The sequence below is a fragment of the Lactuca saligna genome, chromosome 2 (assembly GCF_052625555.1).
Source record: "Lactuca saligna cultivar CGN05327 chromosome 2, ASM5262555v1, whole genome shotgun sequence".
NCBI classification, from domain to species: domain Eukaryota; kingdom Viridiplantae; phylum Streptophyta; class Magnoliopsida; order Asterales; family Asteraceae; genus Lactuca; species Lactuca saligna.
In genome coordinates, this window is record NC_136418.1 from 40,031,963 (window position 1) to 40,057,662 (window position 25,700).

The 25,700-nt window shown below is 34.8% G+C and overlaps 2 protein-coding genes across 2 annotated transcripts; one reads left to right on the forward strand and one right to left on the reverse strand.

Annotated features, from left to right (window-relative positions):
- The first annotated feature begins 14,555 nt into the window (after window positions 1-14,555).
- LOC145030883 (CHUP1-like protein) lies at window positions 14,556-16,840 on the forward strand. The gene is made up of 2 exons (XM_078979323.1): window positions 14,556-15,385; window positions 16,193-16,840. Exons 1-2 carry the CDS (start codon window positions 14,702-14,704, stop codon window positions 16,652-16,654), a joined length of 1,146 nt encoding a protein of 381 aa, XP_078835449.1. The 5' UTR covers window positions 14,556-14,701; the 3' UTR covers window positions 16,655-16,840.
- Window positions 16,841-19,204: 2,364 nt separating this feature from the next.
- On the reverse strand, window positions 19,205-20,259 carry LOC145029660 (uncharacterized). The gene is made up of 2 exons (XM_078978154.1): window positions 19,792-20,259; window positions 19,205-19,681 (listed from the first exon to the last, which is right to left on the reverse strand). The coding sequence occupies exons 1-2, from the start codon at window positions 20,257-20,259 to the stop codon at window positions 19,205-19,207; spliced, it is 945 nt and encodes a 314-aa protein (XP_078834280.1).
- Window positions 20,260-25,700: the final 5,441 nt, after the last annotated feature.

Consider the following 25,700-nt stretch of genomic DNA (forward strand, 5'->3'; position numbering starts at 1 on the left):
TATCTGCATTGACAAAGTAAAACAGCTATGTTCCAACATAAAGATAAAACAACAACTAAAGAAATAATTATTTATGCAAATTATATTGCAGAATGAAATAAGAAAGTTCAGAATAGATTACATTCGTTATTTGATGCTTGCCACATTTTTTCCTCTATTGTAGAGGTATTTTTATGTGTATCATACTTGAAAATAGTGATTTAGAAATAGTAAGAACCCATATAGTATGTCTCATAATCAAATATAGAAACACGTTTCGATTCATTGATATACGGATATTTTGATATATTTTTCTTATATTGATAACTAGATTATAGCCGTAGGAACCATAATTACAAAAATAATTAAAATTTATTGTAAACTCATATTTATTAATCAATTATTTTTCAATAAATTATTAATTAAACATGATTTTGTAGGATTTTCAATATATAAATACAATTAATTATCGACAATCAGACAATCATAACTGAAACTAATTGAAGATGAATTTAAATTTCTCTTAAAAATCTGAATCAAATAAATAATTACTTAATTTATTATCAACATCAATATTTTTCAAAAATAAAAAACGATGAGAAAATAGAAATGTCATCTTTATAGATTATTTGAAAAAAAAATATAAATTATAAGAAAATAACAAGTGACATTAATAACTATTTTTTTTATTAGTATATGAAGATAAACGGGTCAATAGATGACTTATATGAATATTACAATTTACTTAAATATATAACTTTCTTGTATTTCTAGAAGTTTGATATTTGTAATTTTTATAAATTTGAAAATATGGTTAAGAAATAAATTATAAGTTTTAAATTAATATTTTTATACTGTATAATTCTTAATATCTTTAAGGAAACAAATTTATGAGGTAAGTACAATTGAGAAAATTAAAAAGGTTGAGAATGGGGGAATCATTCTCAGTCACTCATTTATTTTTACCGCAAAAGCCTCTATCGAACCGGCGGAAATAAGAAATAAATTATATGTGTTTTCCAACAAAACATGTTTCTTTAAACTATGTTAATCATTACCTTAATATATACGAAACATAGGATTTTTCATTTTTTTTTTAATTTTTAAGAAACTATTTTTATTGAGAAATGATTTGTAAATATATCAAAATTCATAATTTTTTATTCTCTATAAATAGACATTCACATTAATATAGTTTTAAGATAAAATATTTTTTTTTATAGTTTCAGCTATCGTTATTTACAAATGAATAAAAATGATCATACTTTTACTACATTACATTCGTTATTCACTTATGAATAAAAAGTATGATTAATTTTTTTCTCACTTTCAGTATATTCATATATGGATATAACATATAATAAAATAGTATATTCATATATGGATATAACATATAATAAAATAGTATATTCACTTGTAAATATTATATAATATATTCACTTGTGAATATTATATAGTATATTCAGTTATGAATATTAAATGGTATATTCACTTATCAATATTATATGGTATTATCATATGTAAATATTTCATAGTATTACATGGTATATCAGATGTGAATATTACAAAATATATTCACTTGTGAATATTAGATGTCATATTCATTTATGAATAATAGTTAGTATATTCATATATGAATATTACACAGTATATTCACATATGAATATTAGAAAGTGTTTTCACAAATATATATATATATATAGTTTTTATATGTTATTTACATATGAATAACATACAGACTTGCATAATTATTTTGTATTTTAATAATCATATACTGATTGAGGTGAGAAAACATATTCATATGTGAATATAACGTGGTTATTTAGTTTATGCATTTCATCAAAAAGTTGGAGTGCATACAAGTTAAATTTTTTAAAAATATTAAAAACATAATACTTTGACTATTTAAATCTTGCAAAATAGTAGATTGATACATAACTATATGAAATTAAAAAAAAAAAAAAAAAAAAAAAAAAAAAAAAACGATCTGATCTTTTCTTAACCTTAATTTCGAAGTTTTATTTGATGATCGATGTTGAATGAATGATATGAAGTGGATTTTTTATGTTGATTATCGATGATATTGATCTAATGACGTTGGGAATATAATTAATCATATATGTTGAAGATATGCTCGTATTCAAGTAGAATTGAATGTTGAATTAAAAGAACCAATTTTTTTTGTTGTCATTGTTGGATGGTGTTGATAAACGTCTTATTGACAAAGATCGATGATTGATTAACACTGGATGACGTTGATGAGGGTTTAATTGAAGAAATCTGAATGATTGTTGAAGGGTGAAGGAGAAATTTTGATTGCTGAACGATGAATTAGGAATGAATTTGAACTGTTATCTAATTCTTTATACTTACATATTTGAGATTGAAGGTTATTATCATATTTATAAGTTTGTCACAATGTCTTTTATGTTAAATTTATAAGATCCAAAATATTATGCATATTTTTCTTAATTAAAGGATATTTTAGGTTTAACGTTGTATCTTATTATCCAAAACAAGATTAACATTTTTATTTTCTTGGATTGCAGTTAGATATTTGTAATTTTGATGAATTTGGAAAAATAACAAGTGAAATTATAAATTATAAATCAATATTTGTATGTTTTACCTCCTTATATTTCATGCATTTACTTTAACCCTTAGTGCTTTTCTTCACTAAATTGTTTAGTATTTTACAAATTTATTTATTCGTGCAAGATTATACAAACAAACGACATTTGACGATCGTCTATGTTAACAAATGATTTTCCCATAAAGCACCAAGATACATTCCACCAGTATGTGATACAAAATATGGAAAGAGCTATAAGGAAATAGATGATTGTGGGCTAACTATACAAGGGCCACTCAGTTAATAAATAACAATGGAGAAATACAATACACAAAGATATATACTACTAACATCCCCCCGCAATCAGAATGGGAGGTCTTGAGCGAACGTTTAGACTGGATTTGAAGTCAAGGAACAATGTGTAAGGTAGCCCGTTTGTGAATATGTCAGCATATTGAGATGAAGACGGGACATAAAGAACTCGAATCTGACCCATAGCAACTTTGTCTCGCATAAAATGAATGTCAATCTCTATGTGTTTTCTGCGTTGATGCTGAACTGGATTGCTGGACAAGTAAACAGCACTGATGTTATCACAATACACAAGTGTAGCAGAAAGCGGTGGATAGAGAAGCTCATGTAGGAGATTGCATAGCCAGGAAGTCTCAACAACTACGTTGGTGACACCATGATATTTAGCCTCATCACTGGACCTAGATATCGTACCCTGTCGTTTTGAGGACCAGGATAAATGATTTAGACCACAAAATACACAGTAACTAGAGGTGGAATGACGGGTTGAGGGGCAACCAGCTCAATCAGCATCAGGGTAGGCAATCAGACACTGAGAGGGGGGATGGAAATAACTGTAAGCCATGATCAAGAGTACCACGAAGATATTTCAAGATTCACTTGAGAGCAGTGAAATGGGGCTCTCGAGGATCATGCGTGTAAAAGAAAACTTGTTGGACAACATATGTGATGTCGGGTCTCTTGAAAGTAAAATACTGAAGGGCCCATGCAAGACTTCTGTAGAGGGTCGGGTCAGAGACAGGAGGACCAATGCAATCAAATTTGGCAGATGTATCAGCAGGAGTGCGAACTGGCTTGTAATTGAGCATTTTAGCCCGGTATAGAATCTCTGTAGCATACTTCTGTTGAGATAAAAACATGCCATGATTATCTCTAGAAACAACAATGCCAAGAAATATTTCAGAGTGCTTAAGTCAGTCATGGCAAACTCTGAACGAAGAGTGGTGATGATCTGCTGAAGAAGACTGGTACAAGAAGCGGTCAGAACAATATCATTCACATAAAGTAGTAAATATGCAATATGAGGACCTTGTCTACAAATGAATAGATACGAATCAGACTTGCTGTTGATTAACCTAAATCTTGTAATAAACTAAGCAAACTGATGAAACCTGGCACTAGGAGCCTGTTTGAGTCCATATAAGGACTTCTAAAGTAAGCAGACATGATATGGAAAGGTTTGATCACGAAATCCAGGTGGCTGTTGCGTGTATCCGGTCTCCTGGAGGTGTCCATGGAGAAAAGCATTCTTTACATCCAACTAGTGAACCGACCGATCATGTGAAATAGCTAAGCTTAAAACAGTTCGAATCGCAGCCGATTTGACAACCGGGTTGAAAGTATCATCACAATCAATGTTGGGTCGTTAACTGCAGCCGTCGGCAACACGATGTGCCTTTTACCGAGCTAATGATCCATCTGCATCATGTTTCTTTTTAAATAACCAAATACAATTAACAACATTAGCTGTCGGGGGCCGAGGCATAAGTATCCAAGTCCGATTAGAAATAAGAGCATTAAATTCTTCAGTCATAGCATTAAACCAATTTGGATCATGAAAGGCTTGAGAGTAGTTTTTGGGAAGAGGTGAAGAGGAGAGACTAGTGTGAAGATTTAATTTATCAATGGGTTTTGAAGATGCTGTGACGAGCACGAGTCTCCATATGATGAGTGCGAGATGAGGTAGAAGGAAGAGGATGAGTATTTGGAGAATGATTAGGGTCTAAAGGGGGTTGATTCGACTGAGAGGTGGATGGGTTGGAGTTGGAAGAGTGAGAGGAAGAAGAGTTGTCGGCAGCAATAGGGGCAATGGGAGGAGTGTCGGAAGTGACAATGGGAGTGACAACGCTGTCGGGGCTGCTATTGTCGATGGGAATGGTGGTGGTATGAGTGTTGGGGTGTGACATCCGCAAAATCACTGCCAGAAAAGACCGGTTTAATTTATGCTTTTAAAATGATTTCAGAGTAATCCTTTGATTAAAACAGTTGCGGAATTTGTTCCCAAAAACAAAACGTGATAAAATAATATTTACCAAAGCATTTCATAAAGAAATGTATTTTCATTATATAATCAAGACTCAGGATGTCAAGTTCCGATACAGACCATAAAGCACAAACGATAACATTACAATTCATTCAACAAATATATACATATAGAAACTTGTAAACAAAACAACTTGATGATTCATCCATCTTATGCCCTTGTGCCACTTCCTGTAATACAAATAAACCGAGTGGGTCAGGCTTGGGAGCCTGGTGAGCATATAGGGTTTTCAACCCACAATAAATGATTAAATTAGCCTCATCACTTGAACCAGAGGTGGAATGACGGGTTGAGGGGCAACCAGCTCAATCAGCATCGGGGTAGGCAATCAGACACTGAGAGGGGGGATGGAAATAACTGTAAGCCATGATCAAGAGTACCACGAAGATATTTCAAGATTCACTCGAGAGCAGTGAAATGGGGCTCTCGAGGATCATGCGTGTAAAGGAAAACTTGTTGGACAGCATATGTGATGTCGGGTCTCTTGAAAGTAAAATACTGAAGGGCCCATGCAAGACTTCTGTAGAGGGTCGGGTCAGAGACAGGAGGACCAATGCAATCAAATTTGGCAGATGTATCAGCAGGAGTGCGAACTGGCTTGTAATTGAGCATTTTAGCCCGATATAGAATCTCTGTAGCATACTTCTGTTGAGATAAAAACATGCCATGATTGTCTCTAGAAACAACAATGCCAAGAAAATATTTCAGAGTGCCTAAGTCAGTCATGGCAAACTCTGAACGAAGAGTGGTGATGATCTGCTAAAGAAGACTGGTACAAGAAGCGGTCAGAACAATATCATTCACATAAAGTAGTAAATATGCAATATGAGGACCTTGTCTACAAATGAATAGAGACGAATCAGACTTGCTGTTGATTAACCTAAATCTTGTAATAAACTAAGCAAACTGATGAAACCTGGCACTAGGAGCCTGTTTGAGTCCATATAAGGACTTCTAAAGTAAGCAGACATGATATGGAAAGGTTTGATCACGAAATCCAGGTGGTTGTTGCGTGTATCCGGTCTCCTGGAGGTGTCCATGGAGAAAAGCATTCTTTACATCCAACTAGTGAACCGACCGGTCATGTGAAATAGCTAAGCTTAAAACAGTTCGAATCGCAGCCGATTTGACAACCGGGTTGAAAGTATCATCACAATCAATGCTGGGTCGTTAACTGCAGCCGTCGGCAACACGATGTGCCTTTTACCGAGCTAATGATCCATCTGCATCATGTTTCTTTTTAAATAACCAAATACAATTAACAACATTAGCTGTCGGGGGCCGAGGCACAAGTATCCAAGTCCGATTAGAAATAAGAGCATTAAATTCTTCAGTCATAGCATTAAACCAATTTGGATCATGAAAGGCTTGAGAGTAGTTTTTGGGAAGATGTGAAGAGGAGAGACTAGTGTGAAGATTTAATTTATCAATGGGTTTGAAGATGATTTGACGAGCACGAGTCTCCATATGATGAGTGCGAGATGAGGTAGAAGGAAGAGGATGAGTATTTGGAGAATGATTAGGGGCTAAAGGGGGTTGATTCGACTGAAAGGTGGATGGGTATTTGGAGAATGATTACGGGCTATAGAAACTTGTAAACAAAACAACTTGATGATTCATCCATCTTATGCCCTTGCGCCACTTCCTGTAATACAAATAAACCGAGTGGGTCAGGCTTAGGAGCCTGGTGAGCATATAGGGTTTTTAACCCACAATAAATGATTAAATTACCCTCATCACTTGAACCAGAGGTGGAATGAAGGGTTGAGGGGCAACCAGCTCAATCAACATCGGGGTAGGCAATCAGACACTGAGAGGGGGGATGGAAATAACTGTAAGCCATGATCCTTATTTGTTTATATGTCGACATATGGTAGTAGTGGGTTGAGGTGGTCTTGTTGTGTGCTGTAGGCCAAGATATTGGGTGTGGGTCGACTGTAAGTTGTAGGCATGCAGGCTCAAGGCGATTCGTAGGGTGAGGCGGTAGGCCAACAGACCCTGGTGCTTACCCAATTGTTGAGGGTCGTTATGCATGTTTGTATGGGGTATTTTGGGGGAAACTCACTAATCCTGGTGCTTACCCAATTGTTTATTGTATGGAGTATTTTGGGAGAAACTCGCTAATCTTGGTGCTTACCCAGTTGTTTATTGTTTCAGGATTCATTTGTCATCACAGAAAGGTGAAGGCACGACTATACACATTCATCAACATCAATGAAGATTATGTGCATTAATGTTACTCTGAAATGTATTTGGAATAAACAGTTTTCTTCTTAATGGATTTACAATTGGGAGTTTTACTCTAATAAAAATGAAATTTTTTTATTATGGAAATGGGACCTTACATAAAACCATACTTATAATTGTTTTGAAGTGAGAGAAACTAAACTCATGGCTCATATATAAATAAATAAATAAATAAGAATATATATATATATATATATATATATCTAGTGAAAGAGAGAGAGAGAGAGAGAGAGAGAGAGTTAATGTTTATAGTTAATCTTATAACTTGTATATTAATATATGTGTAAGCATTATGGACTTGGAAATATCATAAAAACTTTTCATGACATGTACATTTATGACATGCATTTTTCACATAAAATGATAGCTTTTTCACATAAAATCATAGAAATTTTCATGTATGTTTTCAAAAGTGGTTTGTGTAAATGAAATATATGAGCACATGTATTCCCCGAAGATATCTAAAAAATTAAAAATGGGTCGTAAACTCTCACCTTATACATGTGAATTTGGTTTCGATTTGAGAATGTGATTGTGTTCGGGAAGCACCGCGAGATAACACCAACTAGCGATCAACTTTGATGCGGGTTTGGACTTGATTTAAACCCACAAAAAAATGAAACCTGAGACTTGGACTTGGAAAACTTCCCAGAAAAAAGGGCACAAGGTTCATAATTGTGGTGGCCCAGAGGTCGTTTAATGGTAGACCAGGTGGCGAGGGGCTACCTGGAAGCCTCTTTGCTGCTTCCAATTCTTTTTTGCCCAACAACTTCAGAAAAGGGAAGGGCAAGAGGGCAATCGGTGGTGGAGGTGCTTGTGGTGGTGGCTGATCACCGTAACAACAAGAGAAAGAGGGGGTTGTGGTGGTGAATTTCGGTGGTGGATGGTGGTTCTCAGTGGTGGTTCTTAGGCCGAGGGAAAGGGAGAGCAAGGGTGGAAGGGAAGGGATTTGATGGCTGGTGAATTAGTGAAGAAATAAGGATGAAATGGCTTTATTTATAGCCTATACAAGCCTCACAAGTCCTTACAAGCACCATACACTTTAGGTTAGCCAAACACTCATAAGGGCCATGCTTTATACTTTTAAAGAAGTTTATACACAAAGGGGTAATGTGGTTGAAATAAGAGAGGGGGGGGGGGGGGGGGTTAAGGACGTGAGTATCGGTCAAATAGGAAAAAATGGCTAATCATTTCCACTCATGTAAGGTGGCAAGGGCCTCAGTGATGTCACCATTCTAAAAAAGTCCCTATAACGATCATAAGTTTGCGTGCCAAGATCCCGACATCTAATTTTTTTTTAAGTGGCGAATGATAGAGCCGAGTTCAAGGATTCCAAAAAACCCGAACGTATTAATTTTTCAAGTTGTAGAATTCTTAGTAATCACACTCAAATATTCGCATCTAATTGACCGAAAAGTCTAATTTTTTGAGTTTTACAAATATTTTTGCTAAAAATATTTCGAGTATGGAGTTATATAATAGACCATAACCTGAGTCGAAAAATGTTCTCGGAATTTCCATCAGAGGTGTGCAAGTGTCGCAATGGATAAAAACGGTTTATGCGGTTTAAAGAAAATATGTATTATACTCTTTTATTTTCTTATAACGGGCATACCTTTTGCATATGAACTCCGTTTTAGACGTTCTTTATATTTTCGGAAATAGGTGAGCGTATACTACCAGACTATAGTGTTTGCTTTGCTCATAACTTCTTAATACATTATTTCATTTTTTTCAAACGTATTAACTAGGGTTACAGATTGTACTTTATGATTCGTTTGAGATCTTCCACAAATGGAACTAAGATATCATCTCATATCTTATTTTAATTTTAATGACACTATTTATTTTCCAAAATATGCATCAAAGCTCAATAGGTATGGTTTCAAAGAGGTTCATGGTGAATTGACTGTTTACAGTTTTAGACCTAAAAATCTGAGATGTAACATGCTCCTAGGCGAAGAAGGTTCATCGCAAACTTCACATTCCGGTTCTCCGAACATGAAATTTGTAAAAACACCCCTCAACATCGGATATCCATATCATACCAACAATCAAGTCCTTAACCCTGTCGAACTCAGGGAGCTTAGTGTTGTTGAACTCCCAATACTACATAGATCCCCCTAAAGTGTTGTAGTTGTAATGGTTATAGTGGTTGCGGCGGCAACAGCCTCGGTGAAAGCAACATAACGCTCATCAAGGATCTCTATCAAGGTGGTTTGATTAGATCCAAACACTTCCGTGATCACCTCTCTAACTGCCAAAGTCACATAAGTAGTGATCAACTCACGAGTCTCATCATCACCCAAACCTGGCCTCTCCATACCATGAGCACTAGCTCTTGATCCTCTTGTAGTCACCATACTGAAATTAAACCGAAACACGTCAGAAAATCACATTATACCGTAACATATCACTATTTAACCACTCATCCCTCGGAACACGTGACTTCTTTGATATGCGTACGGGTCCTTTTTTTCTAGTAGTATGGGCCCATAATACCTTCAAAACTTACCCATATTTGTCTTGTAGGATCACCATGAATTACTTGGGCCACTAAGCTAAAAGTATCTAAGGTACGAATACTCCCTATACTCACTTAGTTAAGAGTAACTATCAGACCCACATTATTGTTGGCTTTCTAACAATCCAAATTCAATTCATGAAACCTTCACTAACTCTGCAATCTCCTTGTGTATGCTAATCATACAAAACACTAGATTCGATATATGATCGGATTATTGATTCTACCCTAATCCCATAACCAGAAAAGGAACATGAAATAAGGCTAAATCAAGCATTCTCATGCTATAAAATCTTAGTTATTTACAACCATGATACATACACTAATCAACAATAATAATAATGTCAGTTTCATATAGCATAACACGAAATCCCTTATGTTATCAGGAATTACAAATCAGAAAATTTTATCATGTAATTCCTAAAGACCCCTAGCCTACAAACTAGCATGCAATTCTAACATGTAACCAATATACACATAACAATTGTGGGTATCTTGGGGACTAGCTTCTACTTGAGCTCCAATTGATTGTACATATCACATATTCTCCTTTAATCATTTAGACATTATTATTTTTTGAAAAATCCTTTTGCAGATCCATAGTTTGAGTCTGGAATCAAAAAATTGTTCATTCAAATCCCTCAAACCAGGGCTCTGATACCAGATTGTAGCATTCCAAAAACCACGATAAAAAATTTCATTTTTAAAAGACATTTTCATAGAATTTGTAGAAATAGCAAACATTGTTTCCAATTGAAAACCATAAAATCAGAGTATCAATTTCATTTCTCAAAACATAAATCAGCAGGAGGATATGTACGATCATACCTTCACTTTGCCCCGATCATCTGAAGTTCTTGAAAACATTTAAATTCATAATTGTAAGCCAAAGCTTAGTGAGTTCCCCCAAAAATACCCCGCACAACAATGCATGCACACATGAGCCTATAGTCTATCTGGACCGCCTTTCAAGGCCTACAAGATGCCCAGACCGCTCTACCGATCCTACAGTCTAATGGCCCGCCTCGCAAGGCCTATAGTAGCTGGACCGCTCCCTTAGGCCTACAGTTTGATTGGACTGCCTCACAAGGCCTACAATACCCTGGACCGTCCGGGTATCTTGGCCTACAACATAAATCAAGGCCGCCTCAACCCAACCAGAACATGTTGGCATATGTACTTAAACAAACAAGCAGACAATAACCACCAATATAGGTCATTAAAACAGATCTACTAATCAAACAGATCACTACAACATACCAACATCCTACACACAAGAATACATACTACAATACAAAGTATAATGAGAATACTCACCTTACTGTCTAGCAGATAACAGCACAGCTCTTGCCAATCAAATAACTGGTACTACAGGTCACCTATACAACATTAGAGACCAATTCTTAAACTACAACCCAAAACCCTCAAATTGACCCAAAGTCAAAGTTGGTGAAAAAGTCAACGATCAAAGTCAAAGTCAACAAACAAAAGTCTCACAGCCGGTCACCACGTGGTGAACAAGATTTTTCCATGTCGTGTTGTCCTCAAGACAAAATACTCGGGAGGCTGCTTGTTTCCATGTCGTAGAGGCCATCCCACCACGTTTGGCCGCTATTATAGGCCAACTTAATCCATTAAGCCCTAAATCCATTTACCCATTCATCCAAACTTTCCATAATTCATTCATACTTCTAAAACATACTAAAAATCTTTTCTTTATAGACATGCATGTCTTGAGCTCAAGTTAGGACAAAAATGGTGAAAAAGAGGTCAAAACCTCATGCATAAACTCATAATCTTATAACTCTTTAGATCCAGAACTTATAACCAGCAAGGGACCTCAAGGATCCATAAAGTTGCCAAATTTATGGAACCTAACCATTCAAACTCTCAAAAACAAGGAGAAAGGGGACAAGAAGCCTAAATCTAGAAGCATGAAACATAAAGCTTGGAACTTGAGGACTTACAAAAGTCAAGAATATACACAATGATGTGATGAAGAGGTTAGCTTGCTAGATATATGCACCAAAGGCTCCTTCTTCTTCTTCTTCTTCAAAACACCAAAAATGCCACCAAAAGCTCTCAAATGACAAAATAAAGGCTATGGTTTCTTGAGGGTGAAAGGGAGGTGATGGAGGCTGAGGGTGAGCAAACTATAGTCATCACATCCCTTAAATAGGGCCCTAAGCTAAAAAAGTTCAGGTTTAGCAATCTGACCGTCCCCATGTCATGGCCAAGATAATTCCACGTGGTGAGATCTTATATAAATACACGATTCTTCTAGCCATGGCCACATCGTGACACATCCTTTACTACGTCGTGGCCTACACAAAGTCCATATAATTAAAATAAAACCTTAAAAGAATTATACATGAAACTTGGTGTTACAGTTACCAGGTTGTGCTCTTGTGCAAAATCATTGGGAAAGACAGGGTGATGATCGGAACATGAAAGTTGAAACATGGGTAGGGTAAGTCAGTATGTAAACGGTAGTGGTGTATGTGTCTGTGTTTATGTGTTCCATTCTACAATTCCTCAATTTTGACTATGGTAGCTGACATTGTGAACTTTACAAACCAAATCATCTTCAATTGATTATTTTGTAGATAGAACCGGTTATTTCAGGTTAAGGGGACTAAAAAGACATATCACTTTACACTTTATTCTCTCATAAAACATGTAAATACTTAAGGGACTGAATGGGCAAATGTATAAAACATCGTAGGGCTAAGTTGTCATTTTCCCTAATTTTTTATATGGTTAAGAACCAAATTATTAGTGTTATTTTTGTCGATCCAAAAATTAATCAACGTTTTTATTTTATTTTCTTGAAGATTAATATTTTTAATTTTTATATGGTTAAGAACCAAATTAGAAATTTAAAACTAATATGTGTATATTCTATAATCCTTAACATCTTCACGGTAACAAATTTAGAAGCTCCAAAATGTTGGATCACAGGCCCTCAACTCCCTCTCAAACAATGCACAATGTATTGTTTAATAATAAGATGAAGAGAAAGAATAGTTTTAACTCATACGGCTGCATTCTATTCATGAAACAAGATGGCATTTATAGCCTACAAAAAAAAACCTAACGACCCTAAACACAACTAAGCCCATGTTTCCTGTTTTTAAGCCACATCCTAACTATCTAAATGACTCCAAAATACTCGGTCCAATTTTCAACCTACTAACATTTATTTAATTCACTAGATAAACTAAATACTACAACACTACTAAAATAACAACCTATCAAGATTAAAAACCCAACATTCACCCCCTTAATCTTGATGATCTTGATCTTGCTTCTCTTGCTATAACTTCTTGACTGCTACTTGCTACATACTTATGGTTTGCTACTTGCTACAAACCTCTTGCTTTCTATCTTGCTTTTCTTGCTTGCAACCGGTTCTCTCCTGCTTGTTAATCACTTGCTTCTTGCTTCTTCTTTCTTACCTGCTAACAAACAACAAACTTCTGCTGCTGCATCTTTCTTTTGATTAACAAACCGTTGTCTCTGTCGGTCTCAAACTAATCTTTCTCGGTCTAGAGATGCCCCGTTCTTTTGCGGCTCCACGGTCTTCGGTCTAGGTGCCACCCGGTCTTTGAAGCTTCTCTTTCGGTCTTGATCTCACGGTCTTCTCTTGCTAGTCCCTTGCTAGCATCGGTCTTTTCGGTCTTTGTTGGAACTAACTTTCCAGCCATGCACTTCTTTCTTCTTTCTTTCTTTCCTTCTTTCTTTCCAGCAACCTTCTTTCTTCTTTCTTGCTACCTGTGTTTTATCTCTTGACTCCTAACATTCTTCTGCTGTTCTTTCTTGTGATCACCAACACGTGATCAAACCTACTGCTTGGTTCACTTCCTCCTGACCTGATTGCATTGGGCTGCAATGGGCCTTCTCTTTCTTGCTGTCCCATACTTTGGTACTCGGTCTTTAAAGCTTACCGGTTTTCACTTGACTCACCCCCTTCATCTTCTTCTTCTGCTTCTTCTCTCCCTTCACCATTTTAACTTACTGATCTCACAGTCTTCTTCCTTTTCGTTCTTGGCCCTGCGGCCAAGGGCTGCTCCTCCTGTCTCTACACCGACTCTCAAACCTGCAGCTTCAACCCGCTCTGATACCAAATGTTGGATCACAGGCCCTCAACTCCCTCTCAAACAATGCACAATGTATTGTTTAATAATAAGATGAAGAGAAAGAATAGTTTTAACTCATACGGCTGCATTCTATTCATGAAACAAGATGGCATTTATAGCCTACAAAAAAACCTAACGACCCTAAACACAACTAAGCCCATGTTTCCTGTTTTTAAGCCACATCCTAACTATATAAATGACTCCAAAATACTCGGTCCAATGACCCTTTCAACCTACTAACATTTATTTAATTCACTAGATAAACTAAATACTACAACACTACTAAAATAACAACCTATCAAGATTAAAAACCCAACACAAAATACTATATGTATATATTTTTTTATTAAAATGGTATTTAGATTTAACGGTTATTTGTTTATCCAAAACTAAATTAACGTATTTCTTTTCTTTGATTGTAGTTAAATATTTGTAATTTCGATAAATTTGTCAAAATAGCAGCCACACTATTTGTTTGTTTTACCTCCATATATTTCATGCATTTAACTCTTAATTAGTTAATTCTCTTTTTTTTTTTCTTCTCTAAATGGTTAGTATTTTTACAGATTTATTTATTAGTGTAAGATTAAACAAACAAAATACAGTTACAGTCGTCTATGAAGTATGAACACAATAAAGGAACCAGATTCCAAAACGAATTGACGAGAAAGAAAAACACAAAAAGTTGGCATTTGTGGCCATGAACATGAAGTGCTCCAAAAGCCACCAAATAAATGGTACATGTCATAAAAGATAGCTTAAAGCATGACACAAAAGCAAAGAATATGCATCACGAATATTGCAAATCAACACCACTTTTTGTTCTTCCTCTTCAATAACACAACCAAATCCATGACTAACAACCTAAAAAAAATCGAGTATTGATGGAGAGCACAGGATCAAGAGAGTTGATCAAGTCAATCTTGATCATGGTTGGAATCCCTCTTGCTTTTTCTATAATTGCTAGGATTAAAAATCGAAAGATTTCATCCTTTCAAGATAAAATCCAAGAAACCGAATACGATAGGAATCATCTCAAAGACCAGATTCTCAACCTCAAAACTAAAATCGAAGAACTTCAAAAGCTCGAAAAGGAGATAGAAGACCGGTTTTTTGAGGTTATCAACTTGAAAGATCAAGAGTATGCATTAATGGAGATTCAGAACAACTTGGTTATAGAGAAAGAACGAGCTGCGTTCATGGAAAGGGAGGTGTCATCAATGGATGTAGAGACCAAGAAGTTTGATGAGGTGGTGATCGAGTATTTAAACGCATTATATGAACTCCAATCTTCAAGAACAGAAAACAGTATGCTTCGAAAAAGGATCAAGAAACTTTTGAAGAAAACAAGAGAGAGTTCAAAGTTGATGAGAGATCAGAATTCGAAAATCAAAACACGAGAAGTAGAAATGTTACATATTGAAGCGGAATTGAAAAGAAAAGACATTGCGATTGAGGGATTTAAACATGAAGTTGATGAAATGCGGGCGATGATCAGTCAATTACAAGACGAGAAGGATGAGGTTTCGAACAAGCTTGACACTGCGGAAATAGCAATTTCGTCGAAGGTAAAAATATGCTTTTAAGTTTGGGCCAGATATAAAACTATTTACTATTATCAATTTAATTGGTAGTAATTAAACCATTATGTCTTTGACCATTTAAAAACATTTTTCTTTTAAGTTATGCGGTTTTTAAATTATAGAACACAATGCATTATCATCGATCATGAAGTATGATTATTGTAATTATAGTTTAGTTGCTAAGTTTATAAATATTGAATAATAATAGTTTAATAACTAAAAGCATGGATGTTAGACCCAAGGGTGGTGGGAAGGATCTCTTACTTTTTGTTTGTAATCTTAATTTTTCTTTTATTTTTCTTTCCCTCACCATAACTCACCGTATGGGAAGAATCTCACTTTTTGTTTTTTAAGTGTACATTTCAAACAAATATTATACTTATTTTGTAAGAAATTAAAAATTATGAATTTTAATATATTTTTTATAATTTTTTTTAGTAGGTATATAATTTAATAAATATTAAAAAAATTGAAAAAAAATACTGACTAATCACACGAAAAAAAAAATAGAAGATAGACTCCCCTCACTTTTTCCCCTCACCCATAGTATGATGTTCCAAGATGAGGAACTTTTTTCCCTCACCACACCATCAGGCTTTATATTATTTTTTAACCATATCAAACCGCATAACGATGAAAATGATATTTATACATGTAAAAATGTATAATGGTTTAATATTAGAGAAATTATATAGTTAAGTGACAAAAAATGGTGAAAGTATAAATGTTTTTTTTCTTCTATATTTCGCCTTTTCACAACGAAAGTTATGAAATTTCTTGTTTTTTTTGGAGGCTGAAGCAGAACATATATTCTCGGAAAACTACAACCGTGTAGTAAATGAACTAGAACAACTTAAGAAAGACCGGGCAGCTGAAGTGAAAGAATTAATATACCTACGATGGTGTCACGCCTGCCTAAGGCACGAGCTAGCACGGAGGAATCAACTCGAGAATGAAGGAAAAACCGATAATGAAAAGAACAATGAGTTAGGATCAAGGTTTGGAGGAAATATTGTGCCGCTAGAAGAGTACATAGGACATGAGTCGGATAACGAGAGTGTGACACACATCAATGAGCCTTTTTTCGGACACGGACAACATCACCCGAAGAGGCAATGGTTAGTTAGGAAGTTCAAGAAATGGGTTGAGGGAAATGCGAAGAATCATGAGGCTAAGTGCTTCGGAAGCCATTCGGTTGTTGATGAGACTCGTCAACGACATTTGTCAGGAAGGAAGTCATTCTCTAGTGCATAAGGGTATATATGTCATGATCTGCGAATTCAATAATATTTTGAAATATGCTATAGAGACAATAACCTTTAAGACATATCTTAACAAGATTTAGGATGGATCTAAAAGTAAGATTATGTATGACACTTCAAATTTGATGTGTAATGACATGTAGCTATCATAAGTTTTAACATCAAATCATTCAATTCACCATAAGTGTAAATGTTTAACACATAAATTCATGGAATAACATATGGTAAAATGTTTATCGGGAAATATAAATAGGGGTTGTCAGTATTATTATCTTAAATTATAGGGAAAATTTCATATATATCCTTCCAAACTCTAAAAATTACTTCAATATCCTTATAAACTTTGATATTACGTGTATATCCCTTTAAAACTATAAAAATTACATCAATATCCAAAATCAATTTTTAATTAGAATTATATCAATTTTTATTAGTTTTTTTTATCTAATATTCAAAATCATTTATTAGTTTACCAATTTACCCTTTTATCTTTTATGTATTAATCAATTTATCCATTCTTCATTACTACGTGTCATCTTCTCTATCAACACTCAACACCCCCTTTACCGTCTCCATCACATTCTTCTTCCCTATAGACCTCTATCGACCACCACCACCTTCAATCACGTCAACGGAGCCTTGATTAAACCGGAGGATTAAACAAAGTGTTCTATTTTCGGTGCCTAAATGATTGGGTCTAGGTTGTGATGATCAATTTATCATTGATTTTAGCTTCAGCTTCAAAAGCACAGATGAGGGGGTAGGAATGGAATCAGAGTTGTGGTGGTCTGGGTTGTGATGATCGATTTATCATTGAAGTTCGGTCAATCACAGGTTGCTCACTCATTGTTCGACGTATTGGCCAAGAAAAACATCATGTCGTATAGCATATTGGTAGAAGAGAAGCATCTTAACTCATCCATGTCCGATTCAAGGTCTTCTTCTTCTCCAAGTATCTACCTTTTATCTTTTGCAGATGTGAAGCAATCTCTCTAACCTCTCTACTATCACCATTATAATCGAACACCGCCTTACAATTTCTGATGGCTATATGCGATCTAGACTTACTGCCCGAAAACTACTAATTCCGGCATCAGTGAGCGACCAAGTTGCTTGGTGCTGCCGTTCAAGCTCGTGGCTCCGGCTAAAAATCTGGGTGCCTTCTATCAACAGAGTTATAGTACAGAAATTTGTTTGATCTATAGTGATGGCGAATCCACCTAGTAAAACCATGGTGGCCCAGATGAATCCGAGGGTTCCTAGCCCGATGGCTACTTTCTGGGAGATACACGTTGTGGGTTTTTATCCCTGATGAATTTACTCATGGCATGTGAGATCAATAATCAATTCTTGATTTATTTTCCACCCTTTTCAAAAGTTTATGCCTTTCTTATAATTGGAATTCATTAATGGAAGTGTTCTTCGTGGATGTGCTGGCTTAAAAAGCTTAACTTCTTGCCAACAAGTTTATGCCTATGTTGTTAAAACAGGAGTCCAAGTTAATGTGATTGTACAGAGTTAACTTGCTCACATGTACATCAAATCAGGAAGTTTATCAGAAGGAGAAATGCGATAAAATCCATGCCCTTACAACTGGAATTCATCAGAATAGTGAGATGTTTATGTGCATATGGAAACCATCTCATAAGTAGAATGCTATTTTGGAAACACTACTAAAAGTAGAGTGTTATTTTGGATTATTGGTGTTATTGCTAGTCTTTTGTCAAAGATTTACATGTTAGGTTATTTTGGTATTTTTACATGTTAGGTTATTCTGATTTTTATTCTACCATGTTTCTGGTGTTTTTTCTTTTATTTCAAATAATTTTGTACCTTATTATTTTCTATGCATTGTAACTTTCCAGCAGGAGCTGGTTGTTTTATGTAATGCATTTTATCCATTCAAAAAATGAAAAGTTTGGTATTATATTGATTTATTCCATAGTTTATAGCATTTGTGATAAGGGTAATTTCGTCCAAAACATCTATTTAATCTTTAGTGGCTGTTGGACCAAAGGGTAATTTTGTCCAAAACATCAACAATGTTGGTCCTTCAAGGGATCATTTAGATGGTTACTATGTTGGTGTTAATTCACATCAGTTTGTTGGTGTTATTACAGAAACAGTCCTTATGGCAAAAAAATAGTACAAAAATGGTCCTTATGGAAGAAAAATAGCATAAAAATGGTCATATGCAGAAAAATATTACCGAAACGGTCCTTATGACATAACAATATTTCTTAAATGGTCCCAAAACAATGACATAAATAGTCCCCGTGGCAGAAAAATATTACCAAATTGGTCCAAATATAATTGCATAAGTGGTACCTGTTGCAGAAAAAGATTACAGAAATCACCACTGTAGCAGAAAATTATTACAAAAATGGTCCCTATAAACAAAAACAATTACATAAATGGTCCGAAAACAAATACAAATAGCTAATCAAATTTTTAACAATTTAATCCTATGAAAATCCTTCCAAACAACGAAAACAAAGTACTAAAAAAGGGATTCGGCAAGCATTAAAGTACTAAAATCTAATCAAACTCTTAAAAAAGTGGATGCATCATCGGAACCTTGAGGTGCAGGATTTTTGCATGTCCTTTCATGGTGTCCAAACATACCACAACGCGGACATCTATGTCTTTTCTTGGGCTCATCATGTGATACAATTCTGTTCTTTTTGGGTCGTCCTGGAGGCCGTTTTATAATAGGTGGGTATATCTTCTCGATTGTCTCTATATGCCCCCATTGATCTTTTCCCGGCATTGGAGCAACTTCTAAAGCATATGCTTCTTTAAATTTATGAATTGTGTAATATGTATCAACATATATTTCCCAATCAGGCTCCCTTGTGAAAGCAATAAACGCAGCTGCATGCACACACGGAAGTCCTTTAACTTGCCAAACTCGACAACTGCATTTTTTCTCATCTAATATGACCTCCCAACTTTTACCCTTGTAGTTCACTTGTGCTCGATTGTCACTGCTTCGACAAACCTCAAAGTTACCTAAGTTCTACATGAGAAAATAAAACAAGTATAAATAGTAGAAGAAAAAGTTGTTATTTTTTCACAATCCTAAATAAAATATAATTAAATAATACATGAAAAATTCCTTGAACTTGCCTTAGAGATTCTATTGAGATACTTCTTTGCTTTTGGTACTAATGTTCCTTTCCATTTGTTCACAATCTTCCTTTTCTTGTCAAATCGTTGCATAAGCTTTTCTCTAATTGCAACAAGAAGATCGAGCACCGGTTTATAACGTATGTCACCTACCCAAGAGTTAAAAGTTTCTGAAATATTGTTTGTAATATAATCACACTTGACAAGTGTACCAAACTTGCTTCTACTCCATATCTTCTTATGGTTCTCATTCAAATATAAAATTGCATCTTTACGCACACTAGAAATTTCGTTTAACAGTCTATCATGCTTACTAACAGAGTAGGTCTTTGCAGCACCCCATATCCTGGTCATGAAATAGTCACCTCTAAAGTGTTTCTTGAAGTTGCTATATAAATGTCTTATGCACTCACGATGCTCAACATTAGGATAAACCTGTGTAATAGCTACTTCCAATCCTTTTTGCATATCAGAGGAGATAACAAGACTGTTTGGTGTACCGATTGCCTTTTATAGTGACTTAAGAAACCAAGTCCATGATTTTGTATTCTCAGACTCAAGCACACCATATGCTACCGGAAACATGCCATTATTACCATCAATACTTGTGGCAGCGGCTAGCACACCATTAAATTTCCCCTTCAAATGACAAGCATCAATCCCAATGTAAGGACGGCAACCAGCAAGAAACCCCTTAGAGCATGCATTTAGTGATATAAAAAAGCGTAAGAAATGTTTCTTGTCACCTACTGTCTGCAAATCAATCTCCACAACACTTCCAGGGTTTCTTTGTTCAAGTTCCTGTTTGAAATCATATATATGTACGTAAGAGTCATCCTACTTTCCATGCATATCATTATAAGCTTGTTCTCTTCCTCTAAAGACTCTCATATATGGTACGTCAACATTGTAGATTTGCATAAGCCACTTTTTTAGGTTGGCAGGAGATACATCACCATCAGATTTTAGCTTGTCGGTTACAACATCACTTATCCATCCTTGAGTTGCATGTTTGTTACCACACTTGTTGCTTCGAATACAAGAATGAGTTTCTACAAATTTCTTAACCTGCAAAATTGCATATAAACATATAATCATGTTAAGAAAATAATCATGTCAATAAATGTAGTATTTCTTGAAATGTATACTTACTTCAAAAGTAACTTCATCTTGCGTACGAGATGCATGGATTCTCCACTCACACTTTTTATCTTCACAACATGCCGTAAGTCGTGTCAAATCACTTTTTTCAATGACATATTGAAATTCATTTGTTATAGCGTAGTGGTTTAAAGCTCTTCTAAAAGCAATCACATTTGGAAATTTAGAATTCACTTTCATAACTTGACTTTTATTGCTATATGCATCGATTTTGAAATCAGAATTTAGAAGCTCATATTCATTATCGGAACTATAACGACTATGATAGCTTTCTTCACTTGGACAATTTGAGTCTGAATCATTTTCATCATCCGATTCCTCACTAAATTGATCTTCGACACTAGATGGTTTATCCCTTTGTTGTGTAATTTTTCCATTCGTCGCATAAATTATTACTTCTTTCTCCTCCTCATACATGCTAAGCATCACCATGAAGTTTTCATCAGAATCCAGTTTAATAAAACATTGTTCTTTTGCATGCTTATCAATAAAGACTATTGACAAAACAATATCGTCTTTTGATGGATAATGTTTTTTCACTTCTTCAACTAGTTGATTCAAGTTGTATGAGAATATGTCTACATAGAGAGTTTTTCTAAAACCGAAACAATACACTTGCCTACATGAGTTCCTGGCAAATCGAAAAAAGCCTCCATATTTCAGTTTAAGCTTGTATTTCCATGTTACTTGCCTGATAACCACAAAGGAAAATAAGTTAATGAAATAAATAGGAAACATAAAATATCATCCATCTTGTAGGTAAAAATGATTTGATTGTTAGAATTATTGTAGATACTTACTCAATTATTGGCGAGTGATCGCCTATCTCCCATCTCAGTGTGTCAACCTCATCATCCATCAAAATTAATCGAATACAACAATAGCAAGAGATGGAGAAGAAACTCTGTTTTGTGGACCAAAAGTAATCAATGTAGATACATAATTAATTGAATGCAAAGTTAATCTAATGAAAATTACAATTACTTCAAACAAGTTGACAGACCTGTTGTGATTAAGATGCAACGATAACAATAGATTGAAAAGAAACTCTATTTTTTGTCAACCAAAATTAACCCAACGCAGATAATAATCGAATGCAAAGCTAATATAGTGCAAATTAGAATTACTTCAAACAAGATGGCATACCTACTGTGATTAATGCGACCTGTCGAACTGATTAATGCGACCTGACGAACTGATTAGCCTGGAGACGGGATACACTCACAGCGTGGAGACGAGATACGCTCACGAAGGCTGATTCCAATATTAAAGGGGCTTTATCAATTAACAGATAAGAATGTGTAATCTGTTACGTGATTTAGTCTGTCAATTAATTAAGAAGGGGTGATTTAATTTGAGATTTAATTAGGAAAGGGTAAATTGGTAAACTAATAAATGATTTTGAATATTAGATAAAAAAAACTAATAAAAATTGATATAATTCTAATTAAAAATTGATTTTGGATATTGATGTAATTTTTATAGTTTTAAAGGGATATACACGTAATATCAAAGTTTATAAGGATATTGAAGTAATTTTTAGAGTTTGGAAGAATATATATGAAATTTTCCCTAAATTATAAATAAATCAACAGTCAACATATTTTCTATAAACTGGGTAAATAGATCCATTATATACTTAGTGACGTTTTTATTTGTGAAAGGGATATCGTATTAACCATATATAAACGAGGATAGCAATATATTAATGTTTGTAGAAACTATATGCACGGTACATCGACTAAACTTTTAATTAAGTTAACCAAAAGGTTACACACTCGTAGTAAGAGTATGGGGAAGAGGATTGTAATAATCTGGAAATAGAAAAATAACAGCTATAAAATTTTGATGTTTAATCAATTTTCATCACAAAAATAATAAACATTAATATAGCGAAAGCAACTTCCTTTTAACAACAATCCATTCTAGTTTGAAGTCTTTGTTTTTTTTTTAAACGGTAAATATTCTTTTTTGAGTGTTTAATTTAGAAACAATCACCGCTAATTTATGATGTTTGGAATTAACTACTTCCATAAACAAATATATGGTGTTTGAAATTAAGTATTTCGACAAAAAAAAAAGATCGCACAAGAAGTAAAGATGGGAAGAAAAATAAAGAAAACATGAAGATTTAGGTGATTCGCTCAATTTCAACTTTTAACTATGTCTACGAGAGGGACGGTTTTACCTAGGTGATCGGTGTGACACCGGCAACATCTAGTTCCCACATACGTAGTGAAAATTCTTTCGATTTTCGATCTCTTTTACCTATTTTTCCTTCACCGACAACACCTATTTCAACCTCAGCAACACCTAATATGTATTCTTGCATCTGCAGAGAGAGAGAGAGAGAGAGAGAGAGAGAGAGAGAGAGAGAGAGAGAGAGAGAGAGAGAGAGAGAGAGAGAGAGTATGTGTGTGTAACATCCCCAAAAATTACAACAAATTTTAAACTTTTCAAAACTACTAAAAAAAGTGCTTACAAAACCATTGTTTCCAAAACATTATTTAAAATCAGAATCTCCCAAGATCCAATCAGTCGTAAAACCAAGGATGTGTACGGTCATGTCTTTGCCTTACCAAAATCATTTGTAGCACCTGAAATAATAAACTAAACTGTAAGCACAAAGCTTATTGAGTTCCCCAAAGTACCACCACAACAACATAACAAATAACAACATGTACTAGGTCCACATCTAAAAGACTGGATTACCCCTGAGCCCACAGTATGAGTCTAGCTTGCTTATCGGGTCTACGGCTCATATCTGGCTTGCTCCTGAGCCCACATCATAAGTCTGGCTTGCCCTCAAGGCCCACAACTTGTCTCTTTCTTGCTCCCTGGCCCAATCAATCATCAGACTGGAATACCAATATACCGCGAGTCTAATCAATCATCGGACTAGAAGACCATTAAGCCCTTGGTACAAGTCTAACATACTAACCGATCCTCAGCTCGTATCTGGAATGCTCCCGATCCCTCAGTATGAGTTTGACATGCCCTACCTGACACTTAGCTCATATTAGGAATGCTCCAGGTTTTGTTGGCTACAACACAAACAAGTACAACCTCAACCCAACACAATATGTCAACATATACCATATAACAATCATAAGCAACAAACATATAATCATGAAGACAAATATCACAGGTAGTCCTACAGATCTGTCACAACTAGGAAATTTGATGCCTTGTAAACATTGAATAATGATAACATGGTGATTAAAACTTAAAGCATGTATGATGCTTAGTCAATGACAACAAAATTTCATCAAACACTCTATACAAACATTTCAAATAGTCAACAAAGAATTGGATACCCTAGAAATCCCGGTTTAGGTCCATCATGGACTAGGGTTTCCTTATTGGGCCCAATCGGCTAATAAGTTTCCAAAATGACTATTTTGGGCTTAGAACTCTTAAATGGGCCCTAATTGGACCCACATTCATGAAACTTAACATTTTGGACCATAATGGATCTAAAATGGACAAGTTTATCTCTAATGGGCCTTATTGGGCCATAACAAATCTAACTAGCCCAAATGGGCCATGAGACTCATAGTTTAATTTATTTTGGGTCGTGAAACATCTCCAAAGACCTATTGGGCCGAAAAATCATCAAAATAGGCCATAATATGGATTTAATCACAAAAGGCCCAAATTCTTTCTTTCTTCTCCTTCTCTCGGCCCAACTACAAAAAAATGGGGGGAAAAGAGTTGACTTTTATATGCCACCTCTTATTTGTCCATTGGAAATCCATGCACAAGTCCCATACTTCCATGCATGTCAACTCAATTCACACTCTTTTCTCTCCCCTCCTCTTAATTCGGTCGAAACACACATACACCCCATCACCATTTCAAAGTTTCTTCAAAACTCTCTCTAGAACTCCTTCACTTTTCCTCCAAAATTTCGAGATTCACAAGGGGCTACAAGAAGATTTTTTCTTAATATCACTAATCCTTGGTAAGATGTTGTTTGATCCATACTTTAACTTCTTGATTACCTCAAAAATCTCTGTTAACTCATACAAAATTCATGATCTTGCTTCTTAGAACACATCTAAGCCAAAGATCTTCCAAGAAGCTTGCAATGCCGAAAAATCTCACCATTTGCTTTCATTTCTTCTTCAAAACCGAGATCCAAAAGAAAAGGTGAGTTTATACCCCTCTATTTTCGGTTTTTACAAGATTTTTGGGGGAGAATACAAGTAAAATGTGTAGATCTATGTGTTTTTGTATCATATGTATGATTTCTTGAATTTATTTGATAAATAAGTGTGAAAAATCATGATCTAGCCGAGATCCTTAACCATGATTAGGATATATATGTTCTAAGGCATCTTAAAACATGTTGTTATCAAGACCAAAGTATTATACAAGTTTAAAATAAACAAAACAAAACACAAATCCAAATTATGAACCATTTTTTACAAATAAGCAAAAGATGGGAAATAAATGTCATTTATGGTTTTATAAGGGTTAAAAAGGTCAAATCAGTTAAAATATGAGTTATTATAACAATCTTGACTTTTAAAGGACTAAAAGTGTAAATTTTAGCCTAATGGGCTAAACCTTGGGCTTTTCGGCCTTTAGGCCCAAATTTTCAAAAAAGGTGTTTTTCAAGGGGTCGAAATGGTGAAATTCTCAAAACAAGGGGGAAAAGAGTAAACAAAATTAATTCATGGGATTAAAATGATATTTTTCCAAACAAGGATTAAAAAAATGTAAAGTTTTTGGATTTTGGGCCA

What these genes read in the sequence shown, in the direction of transcription:
- LOC145030883 (XM_078979323.1), top strand. Translation starts at nt 14,702, where the DNA reads ATGGAGAGCACAGGATCAAGAGAGTTGATCAAGTCAATCTTGATCATG. An exon ending in AAATAGCAATTTCGTCGAAG is followed by an intron (nt 15,386 to 16,192) that starts GTAAAAATATGC and finishes TTTTTTTTGGAG; the next exon opens with GCTGAAGCAGAACATATATT.
- LOC145029660 (XM_078978154.1), bottom strand. Translation starts at nt 20,259, where the DNA reads ATGCAAAAAGGATTGGAAGTAGCTATTACACAGGTTTATCCTAATGTT. An exon ending in ATCTCAATAGAATCTCTAAG is followed by an intron (nt 19,682 to 19,791) that starts GCAAGTTCAAGG and finishes TTTCTCATGTAG; the next exon opens with AACTTAGGTAACTTTGAGGT.